General features: G+C 38.9%; 1 protein-coding gene across 1 annotated transcript in view; it reads left to right on the top strand.

Moving 5' to 3' along the window:
- Positions 1 to 15,053, top strand: part of LOC146456286 (matrilin-1-like) — a 41,468-nt gene that overhangs the window by 3,936 nt on the left and 22,479 nt on the right. The window contains exons 3-5 of the mRNA XM_085093278.1: positions 3,674 to 3,734; positions 13,796 to 13,927; positions 14,258 to 14,604. Of these exons, the coding sequence (XP_084949404.1) occupies positions 3,680 to 3,734; positions 13,796 to 13,927; positions 14,258 to 14,604 (534 nt within the window). The 5' untranslated portion in view covers positions 3,674 to 3,679. The remainder of the gene's footprint in view (positions 1 to 3,673; positions 3,735 to 13,795; positions 13,928 to 14,257; positions 14,605 to 15,053) is intronic.

The following is a 15,053-nucleotide window of genomic DNA, read 5'->3' as shown; positions in this document are numbered from 1 at the left end:
GATAATCTGTCTATGTTCATGTGCCAAGATATTTCAGCAACGAACGGCAAAAACTAAGTTGGAAAAAGTTATATTTCGGTATGAACAATCCCATCACTGGCAGACTACTGCGCGCTTCCAGAATTCTTATAATCAGAGATGTAGACCGTCAAGCCCATTTGATTTATGGATGTTTAATGTCTTCAGCTCTTGTGTGGCTTCTTCCTTTTTTAACTCGTGAATTGTCGCATGCGCAATGAACGAGTTATCGTTCGGTCGATCTGTCGTAAACTTTCAAATGTGGCGTACTCTCACGGCTCGCTTTAGGTTCTCTCCCGGGGTTTTCTCCTCATTCAATTGAAAAATTCACGTCTTTTAGTTTGAAATTAAAAGAAATAGCCTAAACAACATTCGACCTATGTATATAGTCTTCGTACGGTTTTATTTTGGTGACTGAGAAAAAAGGCGCGTTGAAAGCCGTTTAAGGCCGAGATTGACGAGATTGTCGTCCAAGTCAACAGGGATTTCGTTCAAAATGGAAGGAGAAAATACGATGGAGAAAGGTCTGACGGTGTTTCCTGCTCATTCGCGTAATCGTTTTTGGCGTTCCGAAGTAATTTGACCGTTAAAATCGTAGCGCCACGGGTGCTAGACAGTTCGACAACCTCAACACAATACAGAAATTAATCTCTCCTTCAGGAGTCGTGGACACGTTGTCCTTAAGTGGCGTGGTGAGCTGTCTTGGAAGCAAAGGGTCCCGGATTCGATTCCCGAGATAACGGAGAAAAATGTTTCTCTTTTTTTCTTTTTCGCCTTTAAAAGCCAACCACTCCAAAGGCTCCATTTAAGGAGCTCAATCTTGCTGAGGGGAAAGGCTAAAAATCTAAGCGGCGTAGGATGCGAAATAAAATGCCCGTGAGACCCCCCCGGGGGGGGGGGGGGTGGGTACTTGGGTTAAGTTTTACTGGGTATGTGCCGCTGGCCTCTCAGAGCCCCTGCCCCATTATAGGCTATTTTGTGGCCAGTTATAGACCCCATCTTAGTCACTTTTTAGGAAAATGTAATTTTCGCGATCCCAACTAAGTCACTTTCTATTTAAGCATCTACTTTCTCAAACTCATTAATAATTCATCAAGCCAAGACAAAGCAAATCACTACCGTGACCGTGGTTAGGATATGTGATCCTAATTACCATAACATTTTGTCAACTTTAGCCTTGAATTTCTCCAAGAATTATTGATCATTTGAGAAGCCATATCAAACACTCGAAAGTGTGTTTCATTAGATATCCAAACACCTCGAAGTAGTTTAAAAAAACTCGGCTGCGCCTCGTTTTTTCAAACCTACTTCTCAGTGTTTGGATATCTGATGAAACACGCTTTCTCGTGTTTGATATATTACTTCAAGAACGTAATGTAATGCGAGGTGATTGTTACATTTAATAAACAACAACTTTCTGAACTTTTTAACCGAGACCATTTTGAATCCCTACTTAATAGAATTTTCTCACCCCAAAAATCCGATAATGTGCGACCCCATTCTAGTAACTCTATTGAAAATGCGACCCCATTCTAGTCAATCCAGTCGTGAAAATGCGACCCCATCCAGCGGCACATCCCCATTAGCCTCTTATAAGGAAGTAACCTCCCCCCCCCCCGGGAGACCCCTTAGCCTTTATGGCTTATATTTCGAGTCCTGGACCAACCAAACACAATGCGAATAATGTTTTGTATCTTGTCACTATTCACGAGTTGGCTCACTGGAGCCTTTGATTTACATCGAATTCAATTATAAACACAAACAAGCGAATAGAAACAGTGATATCAACAGCTACATCGCCAAACACAATTGGAGTAAGGATTCATCGAGTTTGGATCCGAGTTCCGGTTCGAGTTAGACTTCGAGTTGGACTCCATGAAAAATCAATAATATCGATATGATACACGAAATCAATTTATCGATTTTCACCGATTTTCGTTAACAGTCGGTAAAAATCATCCGTAAAAATCGCTTGCGTCTCTTTCTTCCTTCGGTGCGACGATCACTTTCTTACAGGGGAACACCCGCGCTTGTATTATTTCAACAGGCGCGTAATATAAATCAGACGCTTTGTTCAATCACGTTCTTAGTTGTATCAACAACCTTTGACTGGCGAGCCCCTGAGCATCCGGGCAGTCAGCCGGGGGCGGGCGAAATAGCACGAAGAAAGTTTTCGCCCGCCCCCGACTGATCCGAGGATGGCCGCTGAGCCGCTTGAATAAAACTTGTCAGTCTATTTGACTGGCGAACCGCCGAGCTTCTCTATGTATAGCCCCACGAAATGAATGTGTCACTCGCACATGCTAAGTTTCGAACTGGTTGGAGCTATTGAAAGTGTACGGATGAGAACCACGCTGAAAATTCAAAATTATATTAAAATGCACGGAAAAGCCAACTAACCGCCAGGCTATATCTTTGGGGTAACTAAAAATCTGACCTACTTAAGTTTAATACTAAGCCACTCCACCGTCTAAGCATATAAAGCTACGGACAGATAAATCCAACGACAAAACGTTATTTGTTTATTCAGTATCTCCCAAAAGACTGTTTAGATCGATTACGAAATGAAGACAACACTTACATTGTATCGCCATACAAGAGAGAAAATCAATGGAACTAAAACTTACTGAAATCGCGCTCAATCGTTCCAAAAACCACAGAGGAGAAAGGACAACAGACAAGGGAGTTCAGGTAGGGATATTTTTATTGAAAATTCGTCGGTATTTTTAAATTGAACACATCGAAACTGTTTTCTTTTGTTGTACACCATTTTTTTTTCGTATAGACCATGCTTAGTATCTACATTTGGCGGAAAAAAAAATCGTATACATGCCATCCTTCGTTTGGGGAAGAAAGGGGGAAGTTAGGGGGGGGGGGGGGGCGATTTCATTGGGAGCCCTTCGAGAGCGCGCTCTCGAAAATAGCGAAGTATTTTGCTTTTTGTATTTTTATAGTAGTAAAAAAAAAAATAATAATAACGAAATAGTCCGATTCCAACTCGAACTTCAACTCGAAGTCCAACTCGAAGTCCCATTAACTCGAAGTCCAACTCGAAGTCTAACTCGAAGTCCAACTCTAACGAAGTATTTTGCTTTTTGTATTTTTATAGTAGTAAAAAAAAAAAAATAACGAAATAGTCCGATTCCAACTCGGACTTCAACTCGAAGTCCAACTCGAAGTCCCATTAACTCGAAGTCCAACTCGAAGTCTAACTCGAAGTCCAACTCTAACGAAGTATTTTGCTTTTTGTATTTTTATAGTAGTAAAAAAAAAAAATAACGAAATAGTCCGATTCCAACTCGAACTTCAACTCGAAGTCCAACTCGAAGTCCAACTCGAAGTCCAGCTCGAAGTCTAACTCGAAGTCCAACTCTACCTCGAACTCGAATCCAAATAAACCACAAGATCATTCTGCTAAATGAATTACCTACAGGAGGGACAACAATCAACTACTGTAATTACTCTACAGAACTGGTTTAACTTAAACCTACCAGGCATAGCACATAAGAGGCATTTCAATGTTACTGCAATTAAAATTCTAAGCATCTTTTGCAACCGCGATAGCGGCTTATAAAAACAACAAACAGCTCACAAGAAGGAGACGCCAATTACATAGTTCACAGCTAACGTCTTTTGTTTATTTATTGGTTTTTAGGTTGAGATGCATCTTGCAGGATTCCTGCTGGTTGTAGTTTTTGCCACTCCGTCTCTTGGGCGTAAGTACATTTTGCAAAGATAAAGTCCTGGGGTAGTATTTTATATTCTAATGACTCCTCAATGTTATATTAAAAGAACTCAAAGAAGACCTATATTTACATCTGGCAAACTGCAATCACAATGTCGCAATAAATAGAACACGATAAGAAGCAAAATATGGAAACGCACATGCCAAAGCCAAATAATTTTTTTGTCGTTTGACTCCTAGTTGGCCCATAAGTTAGCTTAAAAAGTCAATGTTTGCTTTAAGAAGGGAGAGCGTGTCTAAATCTGGAAATCTCAGCATCGCCTCTAAAGAAAAATTCAAAAGCGTTTCCAACAGTGAGGTGGAAAAAAAATTAGGCATTAAAGAGGTTGTCTGTGTTAGAATGGATAATAGTCCAGGCATTTTTTTGTCAGTAAAAACCAGTGATAAACTGTGTTTGCAAGGACCACCGTGACAAAATAAAAGTACCGGATCCTGTAGTGAAGGATCTAATCAGCAAAAAAATTGTAAAGCAAATAATCTAAAAAAAGAGCAAGGCTGATTTCACGGTCAGGGAAGTATATTTTTCAATATTTCGAAAGGCACGGCCTTTCTTCTTCAGGGTATGTTTGAGACTGACCCTGTGGCAAGATACGTTACAATTTTAAACAGATACAATAGATACCTGAAAAAAGGCTAAAGTTACATAAACAAAAACGTTACAATTTGAAATTTGAAAATACAACTGGTAAATAGGTATAAGCTAACGTTACAACGTGGTAGACGAAAACAAAATACGTAACAATGAGTTAATTACATAACTTAGGAAGATGAAAGACGGGAAAAATGTTCATGTCTCATCTCTCCTATTAAGACCGGTGAGGGTAAAAGGCGGAATGAGTTTGCGGAATGGAATGTGGAATGACGTGCGGAATGGCATAATTATGCAAAATACGAGTTGCGGAATGACATAATTATGCGAGATACGATTTATGCATAATGACTCACAGAAATACATTAAACTGAAAAGGCGCGCCTTTTTTTGGGCACCAATTTGCAAATACAGCCTTTTTGTAACCATTTCAACCGAAGAAATTATGCAGCACAAAAACCCAAACAATGGTATCTTCGAATTCTAACTTTTTTCCTTCGATTCTCATCGCATAGCCGTTGATGCAACATAGCAGCTCGTGGACTTTTATCGTTCGCGAGTGAACACAAGATTTGTAATTCATTTGCATTAAAGAGGCTTGTTTATTTACGTAACCTGGTTTCCATTCCACACGAGTCGTCCGCCATTACGGGAGATGTGTACAACTCAATCGAAGGCTGGTTAAACTTGACATGTTTCAAGCTTTCACAGCGCCTTGCAGGAAAAAAGACGTGAGTAAAGAACCGCCTCTGTTTATTTTTGAAACGATTTATGTCACTTGTCGAGGATTTATCTGGTTATGACGAATGTGTTGTGATTCGGTCATACTCATTTCCGTTGTTTTACGTTTTATATTAATCAATTTATCATACACAGCCAAACACACACACACGCAAAAAATAAATAAATAAATAAATAAATAAATGAAAACGAAAATAAAAATTTAACCGCAATCTATACCGCAGAACTCTTTCCCCGTATTTTGACGTGTAGATTTCGGTTTTTTATTTTCGAAGGAAGGATCTTGATGTAACAAATTTTCAACTCCAACATTTTATAAGAAACTATACCTAAGCAATTCGGGAAAGATTTCCGCACAGCCCCATACATTATTTATCCATGTACAACTGTCACACAAACCCACTTCCAAAAACGACGAGCGTGAAAACAGAGTGTGTGCCAAATGTATAGATAATTATGCATGGGGCTGGGCAGATATCTTGACGCAACTCGTACTAAAAATACTGTAAGAGGCTAATGTCACTTGAAGCCTCGGTAATTAATACCATACCGTAATTCTTATCTACTTTCTTTTCTTTTTCTTTTTTTTTATTTTATTTTAAAGAATCGATATAAGCTTGTATTGTACTGGTTATCCCATACCATGAAATCCCGGTTTTAAGTCCCCCTCCCCTGCTAATAAATCGCCTCGATTTTTGGGCCATCTATTTGCAAACGAAAATTTTATTCCGTGATAAACCCCTACCACTCTTCCACTTATAGGCCCATCTTTGATCTTTATATAAACACGTAACACCCCTTCCCCCCTTGCCCCTAAAAAAGCCGGTGACATTTCCTTTTTACGTATCCCCACCCGTAACCGGAATTTTACGGTATTATGGTCTGTGCCTCATTACAAGAGCCTGTTAAGTTTTCCTAGACTCAACCTATTGTTGACTTTTTTGGTTTTCCTTGTTTTATCTGATTGGTGAGTATCACAGGTCTCGCAGAGGTAAACCCATAAATGGTTGGATTGCTCAGTAGCTCAACAACAGTAACTCAAGTAGCTCTACAAACATGTAATGTAACCACACTTACACCCCAGGGGAAGGGGGGACTCTTACATAAAACTGAAGGGACATGCTGTCAAAAATGTTGAACAGAATGTTCTAAATTGTAGCAGACTCTCTTGGCATAGGTGTGGCCCTAATGTAGTTTCCTTAAGGGTTACCAAAACAAAATATTGAAATAATCAAGCAGTTTCCCCATTGCACAGAACAAAAAAGCTTTCCTTTGAGGTTTTGAAAGCAGAGATTCAGATTTCCACCGCAATGGTACAAAACTGCACATTTTCAACCCCTGTCAGGGACAAGCATTTTTACATCGCCCTAAAATTGACCTCCCATTTCCCCTTGGGGTGTAGAGCAATAATAACTAACTGTTCACATGGAGTTAACGTTTGGCAACAACAACAACAAGCAAGAGAGGATCAAAAGTATGAATTCTCCATACATGTTCCAATACATACCCAGCTGTTCACTATTTATGACTTTTTTTTAGGTCAACCATACAACCAGAGTTTTTTTGTTTTTTGTTTACGTACACATAATTTTTTAAAAATTAATTTTTATGATTCTTGATGACTGACCTAAAAATAAACCAAGGGGAATCGTCATCATTCCAATAAGTCATGTTTGACCATTAGAGGATTAAGCCCACACATATACTTGATCCTCTCTTATGACAACCAAAACTATATCCACCATAACTTTAGCTGGTGATTCTAGTTGTCATAGCAGTTTCCATGTCCACATATATAACACTTGTAATATGAAAACTCTACAAACAGTATCTTCATTTAACATTAAGTTTGAAGATACTTAAGCATAATATAAACAAGGCTGTTTTCACGCCAAAAAATGAGTTGTTCATTACATAATTAGTTATGTAATGTAATTTGAAAACAACTCAACAAACTTATCGTTTTCAAAGTGATGTTGTAATGTTCTTGCTTACAGTTTGTAAAATGTCAAAAAAAAAAAATGATTTAAAGTGGAACCTTGCCAGTATACAACAAAGATGCATTATCATTTAATTAGGCCAAAATTTAAAAGCAAATTCTAAAAACTGATCAATTTTAGTTTTTATTTGTCTGAGACAGTTCAAGTATCAGACAAAATGGTCAGTAAAAGAAGAAGAAGAAAAAAAAGCCGAAAAACCAGTATATAATACTAACATATTCTTTAAGGCTTTGCCCCACTATAAGCTAGCATAATGTTGAAACACCTACTTAGATACCCACTACAAAGATCAGAATAAACAATGTTTGGGGTAACATGTTTTATACTTTGAAAATAAAATACAATGTGACTGGATTGTTCAGCCATTGTGATGGATGATAGTTGTTATAGAGGTGAAGAAGCTTTCTCCATCTTAGGAATATTTTGGGATGTTATCAGTATGATTTATTTGCAAGTTCTTCTAACTGTAAAGTATACACGCTGAAGGTGATTCCATCACTGATAAGTCAGAGGGACATGCACTATTCATGGTTAAAAATGGGCATGGGTGTTATTTCAACACGTTGCAACAGTTATTGCAGTTCCCCTCCCCCTACCCCTCTCTTCTCCAAAGTGGACTGAATTTCATGTTTCCTCTCTAAAACCGAGATTTTATGGTATGGGATAACCAGTACAATACAAGCTTATGTCGATTCTTTAAAATGAAAAAAAAAAAAAAAGAAAGAAAAGAAAGTAGTCTTCAAGTGACATTAGTCTCTTACAGTATTTTTAGTACGAGTTGCGTCAAGATATCTGCACAGCCCCATGCATAATTATCTATACATTTGGCACACACTCTGTTTTCACGCTCGCGATCGTCGTTTTTGGAAGTGGGTTAGTGTGACAGTTGTACATGGATAAATAATTGAATTGCTTAGATATAGTTTCTTATAAAATGTTGGAGTTGAAAATTTGTTACATCAAAATCCTTCCTTCGAAAATAAAAAACCGAAATCTACACGTCAAAATATCAAAATACGGGGAAAGAGTTCTGCGGTATAGATTGCGGTTAAATTTTTATTTTCGTTTTCATTTATTTATTTATTTATTTTTTGCGCGTGTGGTGTGTGTGTTTGGCTGTGTATGATAAATTGATTAATATAAAACGTAAAACAACGGAAATGAGTATGACCGAACCACAACACATTCGTCATAACCAGATAAATCCTCGACATGTGACATAAATCGTTTCAAAAATAAACAGAGGCGGTTCTTTACTCACGTCTTTTTCCTGCAAGGCGCTGTGAAAGCTTGAAACATGTCAAGTTTAACCAGCCTTCGATTGAGTTGTACACATCTCCCGTAATGGCGGACGACTCGTGTGGAAGGGAAACCAGGTTACGTAAATAAACAAGCCTCTGTATTACAAATCTTGTGTTCACTCGCGAACGATAAAAGTCCACGAGCTGCTATGTTGCATCAACGGCTATGCGATGAGAATCGAAGGAAAAAAGTTAGAATTCGAAGATACCATTGTTTGGGTTTTTGTGCTGCATAATTTCTTCGGTTGAAATGGTTACAAAAAGGCTGTATTTGCAAATTGGTGCCCAAAAAAAGGCGCGCTTTTTCAGTTTAATGTATTTCTGTGAGTCATTATGCATAAATCGTATCTCGCATAATTATGTCATTCCGCAACTCGTATTTTGCATAATTATGCCATTCCGCACGTCATTCCACATTCCATTCCGCAAACTGATTCCATCTTTTACCCTCACCGTATTAAGACCTAAGGGTTCAATAGTTTGACCTCTGTCGATGAGGTATGCCTCTCGAGCTTTGCGTACACTGTCACGATTAGATTTGAAGAGTTCGAGAGGAATTAGTAGCATGTCAGAAGCGTCGGGGTCGGGGTCGGGGTCGGGGTCGGGGTCGGGGTCGGGGTCGGGGTCGGGGTCGGGGTCGGGGTCGGGGTCGGGGTCGGGGTCGGGGTCGGGGTCGGGGTCGAATAAGGATTAAAGCCAATATAAAAAAGTTAAGTCTCTAAAGCTTACTACCTTAGGACAGGTCATCGGTGACAACACTCGATGCAGTTCCGTATTCTGGCGGACATTGGTTCCGTGAATTGACTACCTTTTATTCTTCCAAGAGCACCCCGGGTTTCTAGTGGACTAACTTGGTATCCGTCTATTAATTATTAACTACAAATTCTAATTTTAAAACTTCACTAAATCTTCAATATTTCTTATTTCTCTTAATTTTACTACTCTTTTGAGAAAAGTTATCTCCTCCCAAATATACCTAAAAATCACCCAAAAATTTACAAAACACCCCAAAACATTGATTTGTGAAATGAGCATAGGGTTTTTGTATTGCTTGAAACGCGAACAAGATATTTCCATTTGACTGATTTTAAGCGGCGTGAACACGGCTTTCAGGTGTACCCCCGCCTTAATAGTCTGTTTACTACCTGTCAGTTTCCTTCCCTAACAGGCACTCCTATCTTGTGAATCGGAAATAAGAATCAAAATGGACTGAAATCAACCAATCTGAAGCGGTGAAAGCTATCGAAATAAACTACTTGCTTTCTAAGACATCCGCTCCTTTTAAGCAATACAAATGTCCTTAGTTTATAACAGTTTAGTGTTCCCTCGTTGTCACACAAAAAAGCCGCACAAATGTGTCCTCAAGACCAGAGAAAAAAAATTATCCTGCAGTCGGATTCTTACTGCCCGATTCCAAATTTAAAAAGAGAAAGAAAAATTTGTCGTCGTTTGTCTACGTCCTCCTTCAAACGTGAAATTAGGAAACCTCACGTAGTAGTCCACGTTAAAGAAAAGGCAAAAACATGTACCTAAGAGTGTGATCCAGGAAAAAAGTTATTGTTTTACTTACTAAATCTACCGGGTTTTTTGATGTTCTCGTTGCATCTTTAACTCCCAAATCAGTCTGCTTTTTAATTGACGGTGTGGGGGGGGGGGGGGGAGGGGTAGTTTTGCTTCACCATCTTGCTAAGCCCCCTTAGTTGTTTTAGCCTTTCTACGGCCCTGAATTTTGGCTGATTAGATCTTTCACAGATCCTGCGTATACTTGCAGCATTTTCGTTGTGCGGTTTGCAGATTGTTTGTTTTTACAAAACTGTTCTCTAAGCTTATAACTATTTTTCATATAAACAAAGTTTCCTGTTAGGTCTGTTTGTAATTAAGAGAACGCAGAGAAGTTTTCGTGGCTTTCGTTCGAGAAACGGGTCCAAGCTCCCGAACGACCAACAAAGGAGTACAAATACAGAACGTGAGGCCCTAGGCGAAGACGCGGGAAGCCCGAGAGGGTTTTGGTAAAAAGACTGCGCGAACGACTTTTAGTTCCACTCCGAACATCAGGAAATTGATTTTTTGGTCAGCCGAGCCGGAACTAATCCATTTCTGGCATAGCGGACGATAAGCACGTGCTTCAAATGGCGGGAAAGTACTTGCGCCTTCATTCAGTGTGGTCAGTTACAACACTCCATTTATTGTGGGTACTTCATATATCTCAACAAGAAAATTAACGATAGTAAAACAGCATGACGTTTCGACGACCTCATATCAGTATATACCATTGAAGTACATACCCCATCTACCCCATTTATACTACCGTCCCACCTACTCCATACTTCTTCTTACATAAATTTTTTTCGGATACAATGTAATTTCATTTTATATAAATATACACACTTTCTTTTTCATTTTTCCTTTAAATTTATCAATTTTTTTTTTTCGTGTTCCGGGTTGTTCCGGAATGTTCCATGTTCCCGGTTTCATCGACTGCCGCTGTAATGTAAAGAAAAATGTCGATAAAACCGGAACATGGAACATTCCGGAACATCCCGGAACATCCCGGAACACGAAAAAGATAATAATAAAAATTAAGATCCAAAAAAAAAAAAAAAAAGGAAAAATGAAAAAAAAAAAAAAAAAAAGCGTGTGTATATTTATATAAAATGAAATTACATTGTATCCAAAAGAAATTCACATAAGAAGAAGTACGGAGTTGGTGGGACGGTAGGATAAATGAGGTGTTGTAACTGACCACACTGAATGAAGGTGCAAGTACTTTCCCGCCATTTGCAGCACTTGTTTATCGTCCACTGCCCCAGAAATGGATCATTTTCAGCTCGGCTGGAATACGCGAATGAGTACGGAACACCCTCAGGCGTTTCTCCATCGTATATTCTCCTTTCATTTTGGGCGAAATCCCTGCTTCAAAAACAAATTTTGGGGTAAAATAAAGAGAGGTTTTGTAGCTCCTAACCTGCCAAAGTAGCGTATTTTCTTTAGCCGTAAATGACAGTCACGCTTATGGTTAAGACACAGAGACAGACAGACGTCTTTTACCGACAAATTATAATAATGGCTACACCTACATCTTGCCACTGGGGGTAGCGCGCTTCTTGAAACTCTTGCCTAATTTCACACCAAAATATGTGACTTTTCCTAACCGATTTCATACACGACCTTCTTGTCGATTGCATACGATCCAAATTCTCCAAATGATCATGTTAACCCTCTACAAACATACAAGAAGCTAAATTGGTTCAAAGACCGATATGAATATGTCAAACATGTGAGTAGGACTTCTTTAGGCCTTCCAACTCCCTTTTGCTCGTGAAAATTATATCCAATTCCAGACCAGCACTACTTCACACTAAAAAGGCTTCCGCGGTCAAAAGCGCCTTAAATTTAATCAGGACTTATCCTTGTTAATCACAAATTTATAGAAGACGTGGTTTTTATGTGCGTCATTCATGGAAAGTTTAAATATCTTCTTTTTAATTCACCATGAGGGTCGTTTTTCATTACGAAGGTATTACGTACTAAAAGCGCTGACTCGGAGATGTTATGCTTTAAGGATTGTTAAACACTTTAAATCATCTCTTCTAATGAAGACCTTACCTGATAATATATATTGCGAAAATAAGGCTGGTTTTCACTAGCGACGGAGTCGGAGTCGGAGTCGTAAGCAGAGTCGTAAGAGCACTTATGACCTAGTGAAAATCAAAAATCGGAGTCGTAAGCGGAGTCATAAGCGCGACGGAATCGGAGTCAGAAGAATCAGAACGTTCCCATTTTCTTCCGACTCCGCTTACGACTCCGTCGCTTACGTTCCGCTTACGTTACGCTGTTTTCACGAGATCATAAGCTCTACGCTTCTAATTACGACTCCGACTCTGACTCCGACTCCTTTGCTAGTGAAAACCAGCAACCATCGTCTTAAAGTCAACATTTAATTTCAATCATTTAAGTTTAAGTGGGAGGCTCCTTAAGTTCCTCATTACCCAAATTGCGCCTTCATTCAGTGTGGTCAGTTACAACACCCCATTTATCCTACCATCCCACCTACTCCGTACTTCTTCTTATATGAATTTCTTTCGGATACAATGAAATTTTATTTTATATAAATATACAAACGCTTTTTTTTTTTTTTTCATTTTTCCTTTATTTTTATTCTATTTCATTTTTTTTTTGTATCTTAATTTGTTATTATCATCTTTTTCGTGTTCCGAGATGTTCCGGAATGTTCCATGTTCCTGGTTTTATCGCCAGCCTGTAAATAGGCCTTATCACGGTTTTCGACGCCATTTTGACGAGTAGGCAATTCAAACAGGCTTGAAATGGAAATCTGATGTCAAATAATTTTCATAAAACATTGTTGCTGAAAAATTCATCAATTGGAAACTTTTGGCATAAGGAAAAGGATTTTAAGAAAAACATTGGAGGGATGTAACTGTGCCAGAAAGCGTCCAGTCGTGTTTTGAACTTTCCATACATTTTCCTGTATTTTTTTCCCACGAACTATTTTTAGTAGCAGTTCACGGCTGGTTCGCTTTACAGACAAATGTATGGAAAGTTCAGAACACGACTGGACGCTTTCTGGCACAGCTACATCCCTCGGATTTTTTTCCTAAAATCCTTTTCCTAGTGCTAAAATTTCCAATTCATGAATTTTTCAGCAGCGATGTTTTATGAAAATTATTTGACATCGGATTTCCATACAAACACTGTTATTTCAAGCCTGTTTGCCTACTCGTCAAAATGGTGTCGAAAACCGTGGCGGTGTTCATAGTAAGACCATGCACATTCTAGTTCAAGAATTTGTTAGTTCAAGGAAATATATTGTCTCGTACCTTGTATTTTTTGCCTCATTTCGTTTCTTAGAAGAATAGAAGGTAGTCAATTCACGGAACCAATGTCCGCCAGAATACGGAACTGCATCGAGTGTTGTCACCGATGACCTGTCCTAAGCTAGTAAGCTTTAGAAATTTTGGATTCTATCTGGTGGTTACTTATTGCCTCACTATATCTCTGAATCTATTTATTTGGTAGCCTGCGAGCAAGCTCTCTTGGGGGTGGGAGGCGGGAGGAAGAAAGAGGATCCACCCCCAAGAGAGCTTGCTCGCAGGCTATCTATTTGGGGGAATTGGCGATGGTGGAGGTTATCACTGTTAAAAGAATGTAGGCTTTACGCACCACACAGTCAAATATGGCCCGAGTATAAGCTGGAAACAGCTTCTCGTATGATTATATGAAATGATTTGTCGTGCGTTCACGTTCTTCTTACAACTTTTAATTTGGTCATTCGACGTTGTTGTTTTGTATCCGTCTCTCTTTCTCTGTACTTGGTCTGAAGAAATAACAACCACAAAATTAGTTTTTAGCATGATTTACACCAGTTTTGTTGTTAATTTAGTTTCACCAGATAACAATGAATGCCTGGTTGATAATGGAGGATGCCAACAAGTTTGTGTTAACACCGATGATAGCTTCTTCTGTTCCTGTAACAGTGGATTTGTCCTGAAAGCCGATCAACAGACTTGTGAAAGTAAACATTGTGATTCTTTCTGAGTAGATAAACACAACTTTTCGTTTTTTCTTTCTTTGTTTCACTAACATCCACTCACTGCTTTTAGCTGTTTCGTTTTGAAATCTGGGAATGAGTCGCCAGCCTCCCAAATCTTATAAACTTCAAACTATAACTGCCGGCTACAGGATATTGGATGCTATTCAAAATGTCCTGAGAAAGTTCCAGTTATCATTTTCTGTTGCTAAAATCTATGATGCATTTAGAAGCTGTTGTCAAGGATAGTTTTATTTATTTATTTATTTATTTATTTTAGTCTAGTTTAGTTGATCTTTGTTTTTTTCCCATCAGAATTTGTATGTAATGGCGTGGCAGATGTAGCATTTATTGTGGATTCATCAGGAAGCATTGGTAGGAGGAACTGGCTAAGGATGCTACAGTTCCTGAAAGACATGGTTAAAGCCTTCAATGTCGGTCCAGACAAGACCCACATCGCTGTTTTGGCCTATAGTACCGGGGCTAACGTGGAGTTCAGATTTAACCGGCTCACTGGCTCTGCTGTAACAGAGGAAGGATACTATGGTCTTATAGATAGGATGAGGTTCCAGAGAGGTTACACGTTTATTGATAAAGCTTTGCTGCTTGCTGACAGAGAGATATTTACAACAGCAGCTGGAATGAGGCCTCAACTACCACAGGCAAGTACAGTGTTTTAACTCTTTTAAGGCTGTTCAATAATATACCTACCATTTTAAGTTGAGGTTTTTTTCCCATTTTTTGTTCCTAATTTTTACAGATAGGGAACAGTGGCAGCTACTGATTACAGCTTCCCCAGCACTTGTGTAGCTGTTCTATTCTGGCTCCAGTTGTTCAAAGAGCGGCTAACTTTATCCACTGGATAGGTCGCTATCCGGCAAATAAAATGTGTGCACGATTTTCCTGATAGCCCTATAATTTGTGGATAGGGTAGAAGCATATCTCAAATTTAAGTATGGGATTGTGCGGAAAACTTGCCTAAAGTGTTAGGTGGAGTACATTTGCTCGCTGGATAGTGACTTATCCAGTGGATAAAGTTATCCGCTCTTTGAACAACTGGGGCCTGTACTAAATTAGGTCATAATAGAACTTTCTCCTACATAGATTTAAA

The sequence above is a fragment of the Pavona decussata genome, unplaced genomic scaffold (assembly GCF_977016875.1).
Source record: "Pavona decussata unplaced genomic scaffold, jaPavDecu1.1 SCAFFOLD_258, whole genome shotgun sequence".
Classification (NCBI taxonomy): domain Eukaryota; kingdom Metazoa; phylum Cnidaria; class Anthozoa; order Scleractinia; family Agariciidae; genus Pavona; species Pavona decussata.
This window is presented reverse-complemented; position numbering and strand designations above follow the sequence as displayed.